General features: G+C 36.4%; 1 protein-coding gene across 23 annotated transcripts in view; it reads right to left on the bottom strand.

Annotated features, from left to right (window-relative positions):
* CNTLN (centlein) overlaps positions 1-20,608 on the bottom strand; it is a 275,279-nt gene that overhangs the window by 92,306 nt on the left and 162,365 nt on the right. For 22 of the 23 annotated variants that reach the window (XM_032675070.1, XM_032675063.1, XM_032675068.1 and 19 more), the window contains 3 exons: positions 15,766-15,891; positions 10,639-10,760; positions 7,775-7,900 (listed from right to left, as the gene is read on the bottom strand). In XM_032675070.1, coding sequence (XP_032530961.1) covers positions 7,775-7,900; positions 10,639-10,760; positions 15,766-15,891 — 374 coding nt within the window. The remainder of the gene's footprint in view (positions 1-7,774; positions 7,901-10,638; positions 10,761-15,765; positions 15,892-20,608) is intronic. The other variant, XM_032675072.1, reaches the window with a different exon arrangement.

Below are 20,608 nucleotides of genomic sequence, written 5' to 3'. Positions count from 1 at the left end.
AGTTCTCTTCACAAAAAGGGCCATGTATGTTCATTCTAAATTACTTCATGTGGCATTTCCAGCTGACTTTGGTCCCTTAAAAAGATCTTTTAAAAACTACACCCTGCAGTACACCTAAATGTTGCTGGTTTCTTACATTTTACATTATTTGTACACACTCTTTCACATTCTCACACTTGAGCCTGTCATTTTCACTGAACAATCAGTCAGTGATCATGCACTTTTGTCACAACCCTTTGAAGAGTCCCACCACCAGCAGCAGAATTTAGGCTGCAATTTCTTTCAGTAGAATGAAAGATGGCATTTCAGATTTAGCAATCTTTTTTCCACCCAAAACCTAAACAAACACATACACATCATCATTTTAACTACATATCCCTTTGCACTATAGAATTACTAATTGCAGAAAGAAGTAAACAAGAACCCTGACCTACTAGATTTGAGTATTTTGCAGTAAGATGTCTATGTCCCACCACTCCTAAAACTGAGAACTAGAAAGATTACTTTACAGAGATAATACGTAAATCAGAAGGGCTATAGGCTGTAGATTACACTTTTTAACACTGATTTAGCATGAACGCACTTTGTTCCAAATTATCTGGCATACAATGTAGCTAGTCAGTGGAACAAAGAAAAAATACTGCACTATTTGGATGTTGCACACAACAGTGGAGGTTTAAATAATAAAAGTCTCTGATGACCAGGTATTTCCTATTGTCAGAGACAGTTAAGGTTATGGAAACTGCATTATTTCAGCAGGTTCTCTAGAAAAAAAGGGGGTGAGAAGGAAAGATACATTCAAGAAGCAGATGAATTAATAAAGTCTAGGTTTGTGTTTCTTAACTGCCACCATGCCAGAACAGTTAATTTAGCTTTCCTCCACCATACCCATTCTGATATCTAGAAAAGGCAAAAGGCATCGCATGCTTCCTGGCCCCAAGTTAGGCTCTTGTCAACTAGCTTGTGACATATCAACACATGGTATGTAACAGTTGTTTTGACTCTACAGGAATGAGGAAATCACAAATCATGAGGTCTTGTTTTCCTGAAAAAGCAAACCTAATAGGAAACTTTCATTAAATACCTGCTATAGTAGAGTAAGGATGCTATTAAGCAGTGACTCCACATGCTTTAAAGATCCAGAGCACATTCCTACATGGCTACCACGCACAGATACACAGGTACTCAGAGGAAAGAATGACTACCAAAGGTTCTTTGAATGATGTGGCTATCTCTTTCACCTCATAAACATTTCCTCCTTATCTCTAGCTGCATATGACCATATCATATGGACAAATTTCCAGTCAGCTGTGAAAATGATGACTTACGTCATAATGCCTAATGTCGAAAAATGTATTATGTCAAATAATTCAGTGCTGCTGGTATCTATTAAAAGATGTCCTACAAATAATTACAGAATGAAAGATGTAAAATTGTAAAGCTTACACAATAGTTTACATAGTTATCTATACCTTTCTGAAGTCTGTACATAAAGGCAAAAGGGACAGGGTATCCCTATACTCCAGCAAACTAAATTTTAACATGGAAATGCCAGTTTAAATGAGCCAGTTTGCAATCAAGTAGCCATTCAATTGGACAAGCTACATACTAATTTACCCTGAATTCCAACAAAATGAAAGTAATATAGGTACAAAAATGATTCTATCTAAAGCGGAAAAAAAATATCTGGGGACATATATGTCAAGACAACTCTATAGAAAGTAAGGCAGCATTTAGCACTTCATAGACAAAGCTTAATTAATCTATCTAAAAACCCAAGAAACATACTAGAGATATAGACACATATGTCTATGCTACATATATATCTATAATAATGTATCTATCTTTCTATCTGTAAAATTATATGCCTATTTTCATGTGACTATATATGATTATAACTACATCGAAGGCTACAATACCTGCTTTTGTAGCCTTCAACAACACGATACTAACAAAAAATGACTGCGGCATAACACGAGTATTGCATACTTCATTGGGAAAATGACTCATGAAAAGACCAAAATGGGACATCCATGCAGAGCTGTGGAATTGTTTTTGCTTGGCCAACTAACATTAATGGCCAAGCAACACAGGATGTTTGTACAGACTGGGGAATGAGATGATGGAAAGCAGTGCCATGGAAAAGGACCTGGGGATCCTGGTCGATGGCAAGTTGAATATGAGTCAGCAGTGCCCTGGCAGCCAGGAGGGCCAACTGTGTCCTGGGGGGCATCAGGCAAAGCATCACCAGTCAGTCGAGGGAGGGGATTGTCCCACTCTGCTCTGCACTAGCGCAGCCTCACCTTGAATATTGTGTGCAGTTTTGGGTGCCACAATAAAGGAAAGATATTAAAGTTGTTTGAGAGCATCCAAAGGAGGGCAACAAAGATGGTGAAGGGCCTTGAAAGGAAGCCGTATGAGGAGTGGCTGAGGCCACTTGGTCTGTTCAGCCTGGAGAAGAGAAGGCTGAGGGGAGACCTCATTGCAGTTTACCACTTCCTCATGAGGGGAAGAGAAGGGGAAGGCACTGATCTCTGTGGTGACCAATGACAGGACCCAAGGAAATGGCCTGAGGTTGTGCCAGGGGAGGTTTAGGTGAGATATTTGAAAAAGGTTCCTTACCCAGACGGTGCTGGAACTGACTCCCCAGGGAAGTGGTCACAGTACCAAGCCTGATAGAGTTCAACAAGCATTTGGACAATGCTCTCAGGTACACGGTGTGCCTCTTGTGGATGGTCCTGTGCAGGGCTAAGGGTTGGATTCAATGATTCCTGTGCATACCTTCCAACTCAGAATAATCTGTGATTAATAACCACTTTGAAGAATAGTTACACTTCAAAGAATACTTCACTTACTTCTTTTTTGTTCTGTTTACAACTCTTCAGTTTGGGCATGAATTTAGTTGATAGTTGCTACAGGATTTCTAAAGATAATGAATTGCTGGCTCTTAAAACTTAGACTATTTTCTTAACTACCAGATTAGGTCTCAAAGTGAACCAAAATTCTGGACCCTTTTATTTTTGTTTTGTTTTGTTTATTAATAGAGAATTTTAAAAATGAGATTTTGTAACTTGTAAAATTAAAAATTAAGCCTTCAATCTGTATGATAAACATGGCAGAATATAATTTGATATTTTTTGTGAAAGAGTAAATAGTGGGAGAGCAGTGCTTCATAAAGATGCCAGGTAAAACTAATTTCTATAAAACCAGAAAATAATTATTCTGTAATGCACTTAGTACCACAGTAAATCACATCAATAGCCAAAAAAAAAAAAATCCTCTTCCTTTCCTTGGTCAAGGATAATTGGCTTATAGAACACCTAGGCAAATATGTCCATGGGCCCTGGTGGGATGCATTCATGAGCGCTGAGGGAGTTAGCAGACACCACAGATGAGCTACTCATGGACATCTTTGAAAGGCTGTAGCAATCAGAAGAGGTACTTGAGGACTGGAAGACAGCAAACGTCACACCAGTGTTCAAGATGAGAAGGCAATCAGGAGCAGCCAGTATGCATTCACCTAAGCGAAATGATGCTTGACCAATCTGATTGCCTTCAACAACAAAACAACTACCTGGACAGATGAGGGGAGAGCAGGAGATGTTGTCTATCTCAACTTCAGCAAGGCCTTCGACACTCTCTCTCACAACATTCTCATAGGCAAACTCAGGAAGTGTGGCCTGGATGAGTGGCCAGAGAGGTGGATTGAGAACGGGTTGAACAGCAGATCCCAGAGGGTCATAATTAGTGGCACAGGGTCCAGTTGGAGACTTGTCACTAGTGATGTCCCCCTACTGGACCCAGTATTGTTTAAATTCTCCATCAGTGACTTGGATGAAGGGGCAGATGCCTCCTCAGCAAGTTCACTAATGACACAAAGCTGGGAGGAGTGGCCGATACCCCAGAGGACTGTGCTGCCCTTCAGAAGGACCTCGACAGGTTGGAGAGATGGGCAGACTGTCTGAATTCCACAAAGGCAAACACACTTGGGATAGAATAACCCCAGGCACCACTACAGGCAAAGTGTTGACCTGCTGGGAAGCAGCTCTGCTGAGAAGGACCTCTGGGTCCTGGTGGACAACAAGCTCTCCATGAGTCAGCCTTTGTGGCCATGAAGGCCAGTGGTATCCTGGGGTGCATTAGGAAAAGTATTGCCAGCAGGCCAAGATGAATGATCCTGCCCCTCTACTCAGCCCTAGTGAGGCCACATCTCTAGTGCTGTGTCCACTTCTGGGCTCCTCAATACAAGAGACACGGAGCTCCTGGAGCAGATATAGCAGAGGACCACAGAGATGATTAGGGAACTGGAGCATCTCTCTTATGAGGAAAGGCTGAGAGAGTTTTTCAGCCTTGAGAAGAGAGAACTGAGAGAGGACCTCATCAATGTGTACAAATATCTGAAGAGAGGGTAGGTCAGAAGGGTGGAGCCAGGCTCTTCTCAGTGGTATCAAGCAATAAGAGAAGAGAGAAACCGATGTACAGAAGTTCAACCTGAATATGTGGAAGAACTTCGTCACTGTGTGGGTGCACTCGAACAGGTTGCCCAGAGAAATTGTGGAGTCTCCCTCACTGAGTATATCCAAGAACTGTCTGGATGCAGTCCTGTGCCCTGTGCTCTAGGATGACCCTGCTTGAGCATGGAGGTTGGGCCAGATGACCCACTGTGGTCCCTTCCAACCTTACCCATTCTGTGATTCATTGATTTCAGGCGGAATATTGGGAAATTCAAGAAAAATATAAGCATAAAACATCGAGCAAACACTGAATAACTCCAGTTTAATGATTATTATATTTTACTAATCTAGTATGGGATTGTAACAATATAGAAATACTTTTTTCTATATAAAAAAATGGCTTAAATTTATACATCATTCATGGAAAGTATGCAGCCCATGACTCTGAATCATATTCCAGTATTAACTGCAAAGCAATACAACATGCACATACTATTCATTACTAATCAAAATGCTAAAAAAAGAAGTGGTAACAATGCCACAAATCTCCGAAAATTAACTCTGATATTAGGCATTCTGAACTTCACAAAAACAGAAAACTTCACATTTTTTTAAAAACAGGTGCTTAAACTTAAGTCCCAAAGCCTGTATTTTCTTGTATGTTAGTATAGATTTTGAAAGATGGATAGTGTTTAATAGCTTACAGGAAAGTCATAGCAATCCTTGCCTATGATGAGAAGAAGACTTTATAAAAGAAAAGACCTGACAGAAAGCAGTGGCTGACACAAAATCTTTCTACCAATTTCAATAGGATTTGGAATTAGGCACCACCAGAACATGTTACTTCCCAAGCAACTTCAGTTTTTCCTGACTTAAAAACAGATTTCATACCTTACAAACTGACTCTTTACAGTGTGCTAATATTGATAATGATCACTTTGGAGCCTGGGAGTAGCAAAAAAAGTCAGCTTTCCCTGGGTTTACCCTATAATGTATTTACTATCCATCAATTGTCAGATCCATGTATGTGCAGATTAAAGACATTTTACATCATAGCTCTACCCCTCAGAAGGTGGGAGAGAAAATCTTTCTTACAGGTTAAACACATAAACAACAATAAATAATCCTCTTTTCCTAACATTTACTCTTTGGCCTACTCAGAGACGAAAATTACACATTGAAAGTTAAAACTGCTTAAACAAAAATGAAATCCCTACACAGACACTCTTCTTTAAGCAATGCTGCATTGGTTTTGGCATATAAGTGTTCTACATCAACTCAAGCTAACAAGCAGTAGGGTCTATCAAATGAAGTGCATCCACAAAAGCTATGGGTTAACATGATTTACTTACACGGCTGATAAAATTATACATATAAGTAATTGGTACAACTCAGTAATCATACCCTTTGTCCACAGAGCTCAAAAAAGAATGCATGCAATATAAAGAAGCCCTATCCACAGATCTCAAAAGTACACTAAATTTAGTATTGACTTTCTTAAGAAAATGAACTCAGATCTTGAAACAACGACTGGTTTCAACAAATTAAAGACAGCCATTATTAGAGAAAGACAGATATAAATCCCACAGCAGTTATGTATTCATTTCTTCCTTACTTCAACCAACAATAAGTGACATTGCCCAAAAGGAACAAAAGCAACTAAATCCACACAAGAAGTTCACCTTAATGAACACAATGCCATACTGGCTTATTACTAAGCACTGCGCAGTATTTTACGAACCTATTTTGTCTTATAAATTCTGTATTCTGTTTGCTCATGCCACCTCACCACAATCTAGTCAAAGCCACTAATCTGCAATGTACATGACATAAGGGTGTTCCCCATAAATGTGAGTGTACAGGAGCTCTAAAAAACCAGTCTAAGTGTACCAACCTTCAGGGTGTGTACAATACATAAGCAATTCTTTTGCATGGCTTTGCATGAAAAAGAAGGCTTATGTTATTGCTCCTGAGTCACTATTGCCTGTAGTGCTCGCGTTCTTTAGTGATGGAAGGAGAATTACAACTGCAATTACATGTATGGCAAGAAAGTGTTCTTTCCTATATAAAAATACAAAAAGAAAACCCACAAAATAATTACATGTGATAATTTGTTGCTATAGTTTCAAAACAGCAAACAAAGACGACAATGAAGCAACGAGAACAGGTAGACAATTGTAACTGACAGATATAAGAATATCCCATGTAACACAGCTACTGGCAATATTGTCTGTAATACACGAAGGCAACTTATGGGCAACACAAGGACTTAGTACAAAACAATTTGCTGCTGTTGAAATTCTGTGATAACAGCCTTCATGGCATTGGCACAAAATTGGTTTACATTGTGACCCACTGGGAAAATACATTTTCTTTAATGCAGAGAAAACCAAAGTCTGAATAAAACTTTCTATGATGTCTTGATTCTTAAATTAAAACAAAAAAATCAACTTGACTTACAGAAAGTGTTAAATAGTAGCAAAGGGCTAATTATATCATACTAACTTGCTTTTGTCTAGTATAAAAGGACATTTTTTTACTTTGCCTGGCTGAGTATAATAGCCTATGAATTATGAGATCAAAGCAGCAAACTGTATGTTTTCTAAAGTAAGAGTTTCCTTCACCAAGTTTTACACTTAACTACAGCTGAAAGAGCTGTGTGAAGGGATCAGCACTAAACCCAAAGGACAGGCTGTGCACAGCAAGAAAGAGAGCAACTCCCTCGTGCCTTTTGCAGGTCACTACCAAGGACCATGTTAGCAGATCCACACCAGACCCTTAACAGGCAGCTCTGCTGCTACCAGTAATTAGCTTGGACAGCTCTGGCTCCAGGAGTAGCAGCAAGGCTACACCATAATGAGCTCAGCTGGGATTAGCAGGACAGGGCAGGGAACCAAGAGAGCTGAGGCATTCTGCATTGCGTATGTATCACAGAGATCAAACAAGGATGGCTGGCTAGGTTATCCCCTCACCACCTCATTCCAAAAATGAAGCACGGCAGTGTGGAAAATACAGGCTAATGAAGAGCGACACCTCCAACAGATGAGAGCCACATTAATTAACACAATCCCTAGATCATGGAATACAGTTTCTGTTAGTGCTAGCAAACTTGTAACTTGTCACTGATTTAAGGGGTAGGGGGAGGGAGTGGGGGAGAAGAAAAAAAAAAGAGCTGATGTTTTCCTTTTCTGCTTTTGGTAGAAGACGTTTTTTCTTGCAATTTTGCAAGGAATTCCTCCTATATGGTCTGCAAAGTACTATCTTTGGAAAAAAACCCAGTATTTTTCTTAACTTAAACACCTTTTAAGAAGCAAACTCACTTTTCAATGAACAGCTTTTTGTGTTCCCTTTTGAAAAAAGCCAGTTCGTTCCACACCACGTCAGGATCCTCTTGACAAAGCTGACAGGAGTCTGCATGCTGGTATCCGCTTTTACTATTTTCATGCCTGTTTATGAAAAAAACAGCTTGTTTCTTTTCAAATACCTACATGTTTTGCTTTCCGAAAATACAAATTTTCAATTACATCATTTACTGAATCTACATTTTGCATGAAGTATACGTTTTATGAGGCACAAAACCTTAACTGTGGTAAAACAGAGAAGTCCAATAGCATAGTTTCAGACAGATGTTGTGCTAGTATGACACCATGCGTCTCAACCTACATGTGGCAGAACATTCTATCAACATTACTTAAAACAATAGTATGAGAAAGCAGAAGTTGAACCATCACATAATCTCTTGAAAAAAAAAAATGGAGAGCCACCAGCTCCCCTAATCTCCTGGGAAACCAATCTGGAAGTTGCACTAATGCCTACTCTAAATCAAAGTATTGTCCTACAGATCAATGGAAGAATAAACTGTCTACAGACAAGATGACGTATAAGGAAAAAGCATACTGAATTCAAAAGCACAGAAAAACAAATTTAAAATATTTAACAGTTTTTCTGTCATTAAAATATTTTTATGTATTTTAATAATGCAAAAGCTAAAAATTGTATTAAAAATTCTTTGTGAAATCAATTTAAAACTCTCTGCAATCTGAATTCATACTGGGCATAGAATAAAATCTTACAGAATGTGATAACCTCTTAAGGACCCCATCATGTTTGCAGTCATGTTCATCAGTGCAAGCTGTATGTACACTGACAGGTGGATTAGGTCCCATCAGCTGCCATCTTGATAACAGATACTAATCTATGACAAATAAGGAGAATAGGGTCCTCCATCACTTATAAAGGATCAGAAGTGCCACATAAGGACCTGATACTGGGTTCTTAATGCACAATTTACATTACACCAGCACTATATAGCTTTTTGAGATACCAAAATAACAGTCTTATTGCTACAGACTGTTTTTATTTGTGCCTCAGCTACTTTCCTTATTTAGGCATACTAAAAAGGAAAACCAAACCTCTTCTAGTGTGGCTTCATATAATTCTGTTATGATGACAACAATTAAAAAACCCTGCTATTTTCCGCTTATCTTAAATATATATGAAGAATCAGATGAGTGAAGATTTAACATTACATTTTACCCAATACCTACTTTTCCCAAATACATTCCTGTCATATCACAAGCTGGTTTTATTTATTTTAAACAGAAACAGAAGTCATTTTTGTCTCTCTTTCCTGTTCTTTCTTTTTTATTTATCTTTTAAAAAACTATCAGAACCAGAACACTCAGTGCTTCACTGTATATCAAGTCTGATTTTACTGTCTTTATCTAGGTTAAATTTTTTTATCTTTTCAGTCTTGGCCTCTCAGTGGACAATGAATGCCTTTTAAGCTATAGACACAGAATTAAATAATTTCATTGAATATAGTAACTATTATCCTGTAGTCACTTCCAGATTGCACTGAATTAAAAACAATGAGCTAGAGGAAAAAAATCATCCATGTTTTTTTTTTTCTAAATAAGAAGTAGTTTTTCATTATAATTTAAACAAATTTATTTGTAATTATGCTTGAATTTTTCAAAAAATCTTTCTGTGCTATCACGAATGGTGTAGCAGTTTTGTACTTTACCATTATTTTCATCCACACTGTTTTGTCTTTCTAAAATACAAACTGTTCTTAAGTAAATGCCACAGTATTTCAAAGCAATGCAAATCTACTCATATAGGCCAGAGCATTACTTATATATGAGGGACAGTTTATCAGTAGGACTCTGACCAGCTACCAGTTTTGCAGCATTTTCTGTGACTCTCTTTTTGTTCAGAGAGCATTACAAAGTTTGTGTCAAGATTAGTCAGTATTGTTCTAGTTGCAAAAAGAATTATTTTTAAGTAAAATGCATATGCGTTTGGTGAGCTGTAGGTGCATGCTGAAGTCCTGCTAAAGCTACAAGGAAATTACTTCCTTGAACCAGGTCCCAAAAGACAGGAGTGTCTGATAACTGAAGTGAAATGTTTTCATAACTTCAAATGCATTTTTTTACCAAAAATTCTAACTGTCTGCTAAGGACTTAAAAAAAAAAAAAAAAATTCTGCATAAAATTTTCACTGTTCTGTATAGAATTTAAGGGAGAATTACATGTAGAATGTTCGTCATATAAATTTTTATGTAGTAGAGTCGTTCCTCTTTCCATTAATAAAGATCTTTACTGCAATTTTTTTGGTAAAATTATCAGGAATAATTGATTTTTAAATAATTTAACATATAAAACCAGCCTGCTTTCATGTACATATTATTTTTTTTTCCCTATTAGGAAGGAGATTTCAGGATTGGATGCAGTTAATATTTGAATCACTAAATGTTAGAGAGGCTGTTATTTCTATATTTTTAATGAATAAAATTATATTTTAAAACCATTTGAAACATAATCAGCAATTGCTGTATTAAAGAAAATTAAAAACAGACACAGTCAACAAAATAATTGACTGGGGAATTACATAAACATAAGGAAGCAATCCTGGCAGACCTTTGTCCAGTACTCAGGCTCACCATGAGATCCTAAATAAAATAAGTCAAGGTGTCAGCTCGATACATTTTCCTTATGGTTTTAACTGCAATTCTTCTCATACAGGGATAAGCCATGTATTCTGCTTTAACAAGGGATAAACTCTTGATCATAGTCATAGCACCTTCTTCCTTCAAATCAAATTCTATTTTCAATACTTATATAATACTTCTGTTCAGGTTTCTTGTGTAAGAGAAATGCTTTTAATGAGCTATGTAACTTACCTGGTATCACCCTCTTCCCACTGCTTTAATTGTTCTTTTAGTGCTCTGTAGTTGGTCTGTAACATCTGCAGCCTTTCTTTGTGTTTTTCATAGGCTGCTCTTAGCTCATCAGTTTCTCGAGTCTGTATGAAACCAGAAAAATTGAATTAGAGTTAGTCAAAATGTAAGAGACTGTCACACAGACCACATGAAACAGAAGTTCTCTTTTAGCAACTATTAAGCAAATCAGAAATCTAAATAGAATGATCAGGAATTACAGTCTTTGAGATCAAAATTTTCTTATTACTACTTTGGAAAATTTTGCTAATTTGGCAAAATTAAATATTTTTTTTCATTCTGCTGAGAAAATTAGAAAATTTACTACCAAAATGTCAGCTTTCACCTTGTGAATACATTGGCCTAATACATCTGAAAATATATAGACTGAAAAAGGATTGCTGGCACCATCTTTTTTTCAAACTACCTTTTTTTTTCCCCAATGGAAAACTGACTTTTGTATTTTCAAGGAAAATACTGGAATCCCTAAATTTAAAGGTTTTAGTATTTTTTCATATATTTTTATATATATATATAAACCTGCAACTTCCAGATTTTGTCTTCTAGTAATGCAGCAAACAAGAAATAAAACCAATTTTTACAATAGCTTTTGTATAATCAAAACCATACAAAAAATGTACAGAACAATACACCTCGATTTATATTACAGGATAACATCATCTAAGTTTAAAAGATTTTCCCAAATGACAGTATAGTGCTGTGAAAAAAAAAAAAAAAAGAATACCACGAAGAAGTGTTTCACAGCACCAAGCAAGTCAAACTCTGGCATATAGCAATAAAGAATTCACCAGACATTATCCTGTAGCAAAATCTGCACTCAGAGCTTCATTTCCACTTCAATAGTGGAAGCTCTGCTTGTAGAGCAGCTACATAACTAAGTAAATCACAATACTTTATCTGCAAGTATTTACTGCTTACATGCAACGAGGGCTTTTCAGCACTAGCCAATAAATAAGATACACCAATAGCCAGAGTCGCAAGCGATAAAATCCCACTACAAAAAAATGGCAAGGGTTTCTAGAGTACTGCTAACTACAAAGTAGCTAGACTACGCTTGGCTTCTAAAATGTGCTCTGCTTTCACAATGCACAAACTTGAAAGTTACCAGCTAGAATTTCAATTGTTACTACATACAAAATTCCAGAAGTTTTTTGGAAATGACTCAGGTAACACAAAAAGATTTAGGAACAGAAGCATGTCCAAAGTGACATGACCATTACACACTTTCTCAAAGTGGTGGTGGTAGGCTTTTTACCTCAAACAACCTGTAAACCAGACACGTTTATAAATTTAGAATTGCTTAAAAAGTACTTTTGACTTTTTTTAAGTGGTTCATGTAAATACTACCATGATATTAAAACCAATCACACAAATAGCAAGATATAGCTCAGACTAAGGACACAAAGACTACTACCATGCTGTGTTTCACATTGTAACAGGAAATTTTCATAAGAATCCAATTACAGATGTTGTGTTTTCAAGAGAAATTCATGAAACAATTGTTCCGACATTGTTTGATATTGCTAGTAAAAACTGATCAAGTCTGGCAAGGTACTGAAAAATAATGTCTTCAGCATAAATTCTAAGAAGCTTATTAGTGTCAATGCCCTTTCAGAGGTGCAACCAGCTGTAGAATTTGGCCTTTACCATTTATGAATCTACATTTTTCATTATTGCTTACCTGTTCTATTATCCGTTTTGTTACAATTATTCCCTTCCTTTATCACTTGCTCTGCTCTTGCAGAAACAGAAATTAGACAATTAACTGCTTTAATCACTGTCTTTATTGAATTAAGCACTTCAGGATTTTAAATACACACTGAAATTTCCACAATTTGTTAGATATGTCTCTCTCTGATTGAATTATGCCATATTTAATAAATAAACTGTCTTACACACAGTTTTCTATATATTTACAGAAATGGACAGAACAACCATTTCTTTCAGTGCTGGACCTCCAGATTATTCTATAGTACTTCCTAAGCAATAATGAAAGACAACAAGAGAAAGTCCAATCTGCAAGAGGAAAAATCCAACTGCCTGTGAAAAAAAAGCCATTCTTTTCTGGTAGGCAGCTCAGACAAGCCAAAAGATTAGCAGTTAATTCAAAATTTTGCTGAAATTGACCTGTAACAACTTCTGTTATAGTAGAAAGGAAATTTTAAAAATTATGCTGATTCAGTTATTTGACTACTATTCTTAGGCTTACATGAAGTGACATACTCAATCATTACAAAAATAGTTTCTTCCACAAACAGTTATGTGAACAAGCCACAATACTAATAACAATCTATTTTCAGCATCTGAGCACCATACAAGAAATAGGACTACACGGGAAATCTGAGCTAAATGTGAGTGTGGTCTTGCTCACATAAACAAATATTAAGGTGGGCCTAAAGAGAGATCTACATATCCTAGTTTTAATTATCACCAAAAATTTTAGAACTTAAATAGGACGAGAAAACTCAAAGGGAAGAGCTCTGCTTGCTTTTGAGAGCTTTCCGGTACAGCCAGGATTATCTACTCTGGGCTATGCCAGCGCTCACAGTTCTAAAAACATAATACAGGACAAGATAACATATTCTTAGCTCATATCAAATACCTACTCTTGACAGAAAAACTCTTACCTACTTCTGAAAGACTAAAAGCAGATTGATGTAGTTATTCTTTGGATTATTTTAAGTAGCAGCTTGATAATTCATTATTTAAAACCCAGTAAGTACTCTTATTTATTTTGACATTCTCTTCTGTAAACAACTGCACAATCGGGCATGCTCTGTTACTTTTTAGTATGTCCAGACACAAAGGCAATTCTGTATAAAAACTGTGGACACTCTGAATTTACATGATCATCCCGCGTATAAAAGCAACAAAGATAGTAATAGCTAACTTTTCTTGGTCAGAAATGAGTCACTGAGGAGAACTGGAAAATCCTGTGAATAGGATCTTGTCCTTTTCTGCTCCTTTGCAATACTGACTGGGGCATTCCTGTTCCTGAAAACCCCATAAATAGAGTGCTCTCTTTTTTTTTTTTTTTTTTTTAATTTTTGCCAGTTTTTCAGAAAGACTAATGGATAAGGTCACAGTTTCATCTTCCAGATATGCGTCATCAGTGTGTTTATCGGTACAGCAAGGATTTTTCTGAACAAGAATATTCCAAGTAATCATATAGTCAACACCCTGTCTGAGGAGGCAATAATGCAAGTGCCAGTTTTGAAAATTTTGCTCATATGCATTATTCTTAGCTGGAAAAAATGCCTAAGAGAAGGCTAACATCAAGAAATCACAAAACACCAATAGAAATATTCTGACATTAATGTTATGACAGTTTAGTTCACTGCCATGCTGGCAGTAGCCTCATTGAATTCTGAATGTAGTGCCATAACAGTTTAGTATGCTGACCTGAGCCTCTATAGCTTCTTTTCAAACAATTAAAGCATTCCGCAAAAGAAGACAAGAAGATTTTCAAGAGAAAATGCAAAGAGTTCATGTGTTCGGTTTCAAAGGGAGATATAAGACTTAACCCTTCATGACATCATGGTTTAAGAGCTGTGATAGAGATACCACACTTGCAACATAATAAACCAGCATAGATTCCTAAATTATATTTTAAGATGAAATAGAAGATAAGGCAGGATGGTGAATGGTACAAATTACGATATGAGGTTATGCAGAGAGAGTTCTTTCTCTTCTGTATCTACTGAGAAAATCAGTGTTTCCCTTCACTCTTCTTTCCAGAAGAAAACACAGAGAGTGGAGCTCTCTATCATTTAAGGCAACAACCATACACACTGCTGTGTGAGCTTTGCTTCTAAGGCTGAACAGCTGTAGTCCACATGTCAGAATAATCTGTAGCATCAGCATCTGGCAGGCCAAGTAAGAGTAACAAAAAGAAAGCCTCCCAAAGGCCAGTTCTCAGCCTCAGATTTAGCTGGTGGGACATGCCTCAGATTTCTTAACAGAGAGGAAAAATGAAACAAAATTAATTTTCTGACTCCCAGAAACAAGACGACCTGAAAGACTGAATCTGTAGTCTAAATAATCTTTCCTGTATTATTATAATAATCTTTCATATATTCTACATGTGTTAGGACACTGCACTGAACTCTCTCAAGTATACAGGGTGAAGAACTGTGGCATTTGTGCTAAAATATAATTCCCACTTACAGTTTTTCTAAAACTGACTTATCACATGGGTGTCTTTTTGCATGAGGCAGGAGCTTAAGGACTATGGTTGGTAGAGCTATCAAATTTTTTCGCTTACCTGACATTTATCACAGCATGTTCAATATAAACAGTTCTGCTTTAGGCTACTGAAAACACCTTTCAAATTCTGTAACTCTGAACAAACGTAAGCAAAAAAAAAGGAAGGGAGGAGAAGGAGGGAGGGAGGAGAGGATGAATTTTAAATGTTTAAGAAAATATGACTTAGGGTTTGAGTTTTGTGTTCTGAGGTGCAATTTGAACCCAATAGTTTGTCCAAAAGGTACTGTATTTCTGAAGCAAAAAATCAAACCAACAAAAAAACTCCTACAAAAATCTATGAAACAGGGAGAAATTGTAATACATGCTCAATTAAGATATTCTACCAAGGGGCGGAGGGAGGAGGATTGTTTACTGGCTTTTTTTTAACAGCAGTTGTTAGAACATCAACTTCTGAGCCATAACATCTAATATTTCCAGGGGTAAATCTGTTTCAAGTAATTGACTTCAACATTTTAAAATACTGGCTTCAATATAAAGAAAAAAAAATTTTGTACTTTCTGATTTACTTTACTTCTATATGAATACAAGAATTTCTCAGAATATATATTCTCAGACACAAACTTTGAAAATGTATTTAACAAGTAGGTGTTATTGATGACAGCTCAATTAAGCTTCTATAGGACTGCAGGATTACTCACACAGTAAAACAAAAATGCAAACTAATGGAGAGTGCTCCCTTATGCTAATACAGAGTCCATAACAATATGTGTATTTTTAATTTTTAAAATGCCTGTTTATTTTGGAATATCTCACTATGCAAGCTTATAGCTAGCAGGTTTTGGTTTGGATTTTTTTAACATTCACCTTTAGCTGTAGCGTCTTCTCTAAGTTTTCAATCTTCCTTTCAGCTATTTTAAGCTTCCTTAGCTCCTCTGACTCTCTAAAAGAGCTCTTTGGGGACAGAGACCTTGAACGTTTCACAGGTGGTTCCTGGAGAATAAAACAAGGACATGGTTGAACTAGTTGGAACACTGGATTATGAAAGACGTGCAGAATTAAAGAAGAAGTAATTTTGAATACTAATAATGAATTATAAAAAAAAAATCTGCATGGAATACCAGAGAAATAACAAGCAGAATTACCACAGCGCTACCACTAAAGGTTTCTCTGTGACTCGTTAATGAGAATATTCATTTACATTTACATTGTTTCTTTCAGAATAATGATGTCCCATTAGGGAAGACTAAAGGGTTATAGACTCAGAAATGCAAGAAACCTCATTACAAAGGAGGGGATAGAGGCTGGTCTAATTGCTCTATAAGGGTCCAAGGTTACACTTGATAGGACAACCAGAAACAAGAGGGAAAGGATTTTTTTCCCTTTGAAATAGTTTAACACACTGTGAAGTTGAAGGAACAATATGCTTGAGGAATATAAATACAACAGACAGTAGATCTTATACCATAATGACCATATGGTCATTAACTATAATGTGACTAACTAGAGACAAGAATATGTGTTTATATTATGTACAGGTTCATATAGCAATCTGGAGAAAGAGTATGTGAAAGTAACACTTAAACTGGGCAGCTTTCTTCATTCTATGTCATATGTCCTTACGGCAAAGAAAGAAAGACCTCATCAAATTAGACTTTCAGATTTTCTGAATAACTTTGGTTAAGAACAGAGAAATACTAACACACACTTAATACCAATAAGGTAAAATGTTAATATGTAAATACATAAAGTCAAACAAAAACTTAATTTATGATTATTGTTGTTGCATTTTGCCACTTTCACTGTAAAATAACTGATTCACAGCAAAAGGAATTCAAAATAAATTCTTCTTCAATACTGTATATGTCAACACTTCTACTATTTTATTAAATTGATTTAACCTTAAATAATCTCTTAACTAGCAGCTGCCATTTTTTATTTTGTCCATTATTTTCCAGTATGATACATTTCCAAGATGCCATGGAACATACTTTTCACTTTAAATAGGATGAGTTTCCAAAAAGGAGAAAAAAAAAATCTATCATGAAATATCACAAAATAGTAATACCACACATTTTAAATTACGAATGTAATATTGCCAAGGTGATTTGTCATCTGGTTTTGGGATACTTTTACTTCTGAAATGTGCATAAAAGAGATTTACAAACCCCCAACAAACAACAAACAATTTTCTTAAAAAAGCATTATTACCCTCACTCTCACCAAAAATCCCCAAACAAACAAAAAAATAAAAAAAAAATACTAGGATCTACATATCAAACTGGCACAGATTCTCCACAATAGGTTTTAAAAGTCTGTATCTAGTTTTACACAAGGGAGTGTAATTGTTTTATTTCTGACACAGTGATCAGTTCATGACAAACACAGTAGTCTCATTTACAATACTCTGAGGAAACAGACAATGACATTGGTGGTGGGTTAACCTTGGCAAAGGGTCAAAGATCCACTCAACTGCTCACTCAATTTCCTTCCTCACTAGGATAGGAGGAAAAAATAGGGCAATAAAGCTTATGGGTTTACCATTCACCATCATGGGCAGACTCACCTTGGAGAAAATCAGTTTAAGTTATTGTCACTTAAAATAGATTTGGGTAGTAAGAAATAAAGAAAAAAAATTAACACTTTATCCCCCTCCCAGGAGGAGCTCCCAGCTTCCCACCCTCAACTTCATTCCATCACTCCTAACTTCTTTATCTCCTCCTGAGCAGTGCAGTCCATACACTTCCTCTGAGGCCATCTTTCCTCCTTACTTTTCCTTGCTCCAGCATAAGGCCTCTCCATAGGCTAGGGTCCTTCAGGATAAACCTTATCAGAGTGGGTCTTCCACTTACAGTTCATGTAAGAGGAACCTGTTCCAGTATGGACTCCCCTCCACAAGCTGCAGCTTCCATGATGGAATACCCATTTGCTGTGGGCTCCTCCACAAGCTTTAGTATAGACATCTGCTCCATGGTGATCCCCTCAATGGACTGCAGAGAAATACCAGCATTTGGAGCAACTTCTCCCTCTCCTCCTTCCCTGACCTTGGTGTTTGTAGGGCTGTTTCTCACCTTCTGTCCTTCACTCTACATTGCTTATACAGCATTTTGTTCTTTCTTACACACATTTTCACAGAGGTGCCATCACATGCTCCTGAACAAATGTTGTAAATTATGTCTTTTTCCAAATATAGCATACAGTACAGGATATTAAGAAAGAACATCATACATTTTTCAAAGAAAATGTTATGAGATACCAAATATGGGTAAACCAGAAGGTTTTCAGGGAAATGGACATGATGATTGACTCTTGTAAATGAACATGACGGTTGACTCCTGTAAATTATTTATATCATTCAGAATCATGTTCATACTTGCAACCTTACTAAAGAAATCTCTTCCAAGTTTCCCATATTCTATTCAACCACAATAAAAAAAATAGATGAGGAAGAGGCTGAACACACGAAAAACATCATGACCTCAGTTAATTTAATAGATCAGTTTAAGCCATAGAATTATTTATGGCTCTCTTTCATTTACTATAATTTATAGCTGTTACTGTTACTGATGCCTATATTTAAGAGTGAGACACCATGAAAGAGGCAATCCAACACCATACAAAGTCAAAAGTATAACCTTCAAAGGACATTTTTGTCATTCTTCCTAAAAAAACCCACTATATCCTACCATAAAAATCAAGAATTTGGAAAAAAATATTTTTCATTTATAGAATCATAATAATAACCATTTATATTTCTCTCATTTTCCTTCCAGAAAAAGATGGTCATTCTGATAAACACCACAAAATATCTGATAAATATTCATTTTAACAAACCTACAAAGAATTTATCCTTCAAATAGTTCATTTAATTAAGAATCCCTTATTCAGTATTTAATAAGGTAAAACCGTCTACTCCCAACAGCTATTTTAACAAGTCTTTGGCAGATAACACAAGAACCATTTAAACAAGCTTCCAGAATTATAAGCAGTGTCAACAGATATTAAAATTATTATCTAGACCCTTGAGCAAAAATGTTTGGCATCACCAATCTGACTTAGACACAAGGCATTAAAACTACTGTACCTCATGCTTTCTTTGCATCCTTACATTGTTGCTTTCCAGCATATCTGTAGTGCTCAAATTATGATCTGCTAGGTTAGAACCCAAGTTTTTCAATTTTTCCTGTAAAAGCCCAATTTCAGATTTTTGCACTGTAATAGAGCACTGTAGCTCACTTAAAATAGGCTGTTGAAATACTTAACAATAAGTGTAGGCATATTGGTAACAAAAAATTAGAAGCATAATGCACCATTTACATAAAACTGCCTAGAGAAACACAAGATTAACAATATTACATGAACATGCAAAATCTGTAAATAATTCTGCTTTTGTAAATGACTCATGATTCCATACTCAAAACCAGACCTCAAAATAATAACTAAACATTGTCAAACCATGTCCACATTTTCCACATCTAAATTTACATTCTTAAAAATGATTGTTTTATACAGCTGTTTCTTCTGCAGCAACTTATTCTACTATTTTGTACATCACAGTGCATCAAAATTTCTTGACAAAATGTTTTACCCCCTAAGCTTGTTTCCTTAACAAAATATTTCACCTCCTAGACTTGTTTCTGGTGAAACATTTTCTGGTGAAATTTCAAGTTGGTAAGTATCACCAGCCTAACAAACACTGGGGGGGGAAGAAAACCAAAAACCCTTAACTGCATATTCTGACAATAAATATATTCTTAGTTAAAAACTGCCCCAGAAAGATATCTTTTTAATGTCAATCTACAACATGTATCTGCTATGTCCTTAAATTCGGCACAAATATTGAGGTCAAACTGAAGACTTACAGAAAAATAGATGGTAATTCTAGATCACAGTGTTACTCAAGGCAGGTATGTCATTTCATTAAACCACTGAAATCCAGGGTACTTCCCAGCTATCAATCCATGCATAGCAATTCCTTGCCATAATACAACACTACTGCACACTGATCTACTTGGCCTAGTTACAAAACCTGTTCCGACAACTCACATTTCACTGGTACGAGCTACTATAAGTTATATCACTGGTGTCCGATAGCAGACACATGACCAAGAGTGGTCAAATTACCATGGCTTGATGACTGTCTCCTTGCCAGTGGAGTTTTTATGAACTGAGTGCAATCACACCCCACTCCGTTACAACCACCCAACAATACGCCTGTTGTGTCAGTCTACAGAAATCACAAAGTGAAATGCTTTACCACAGATCTCCTCCACAGTGCTTTAAGGTTGAGGACACACACTGATCTTCAAACAGCTGTGCCAGACAAAGATAATATAATTCCCAGATGGTCAATGCATCCAGGCAGCTGGAGGTTAGCACCTCAACACTATTGCTGGAAGAAGGGATGATGGAAACTGCCTCCCTAATCAATTGCATAAATTTAAGGGCAGGTTAGTTTAAAAAGTCAATGCAAGTGGCTTGAGCTGACCCAGCTGACCTTGTATTGGATTGATGAGGGTAAACTCATGAAACTCTATTGCCAGTGGTGCTCTGACAGCAATGACAAGCAGCTAGGAAGCAGTACAGTCTTCAATCAACAAAACTTGCTCCAGAAGACAACTTTGTCAAGACTAACTAAAAGTTTATTTTATACATACTTTCCCTAATTAGCAAAGTTCTGACAAGGTCACTTCCTTGCAACTGTTTGAGC

This window comes from Chiroxiphia lanceolata, chromosome Z, assembly GCF_009829145.1.
Source record: "Chiroxiphia lanceolata isolate bChiLan1 chromosome Z, bChiLan1.pri, whole genome shotgun sequence".
Taxonomy (NCBI): Eukaryota; Metazoa; Chordata; class Aves; order Passeriformes; family Pipridae; genus Chiroxiphia; species Chiroxiphia lanceolata.
The sequence above is the reverse complement of the archived record's forward strand: the minus strand, read 5'-3'. Positions and strand labels throughout refer to the sequence as shown.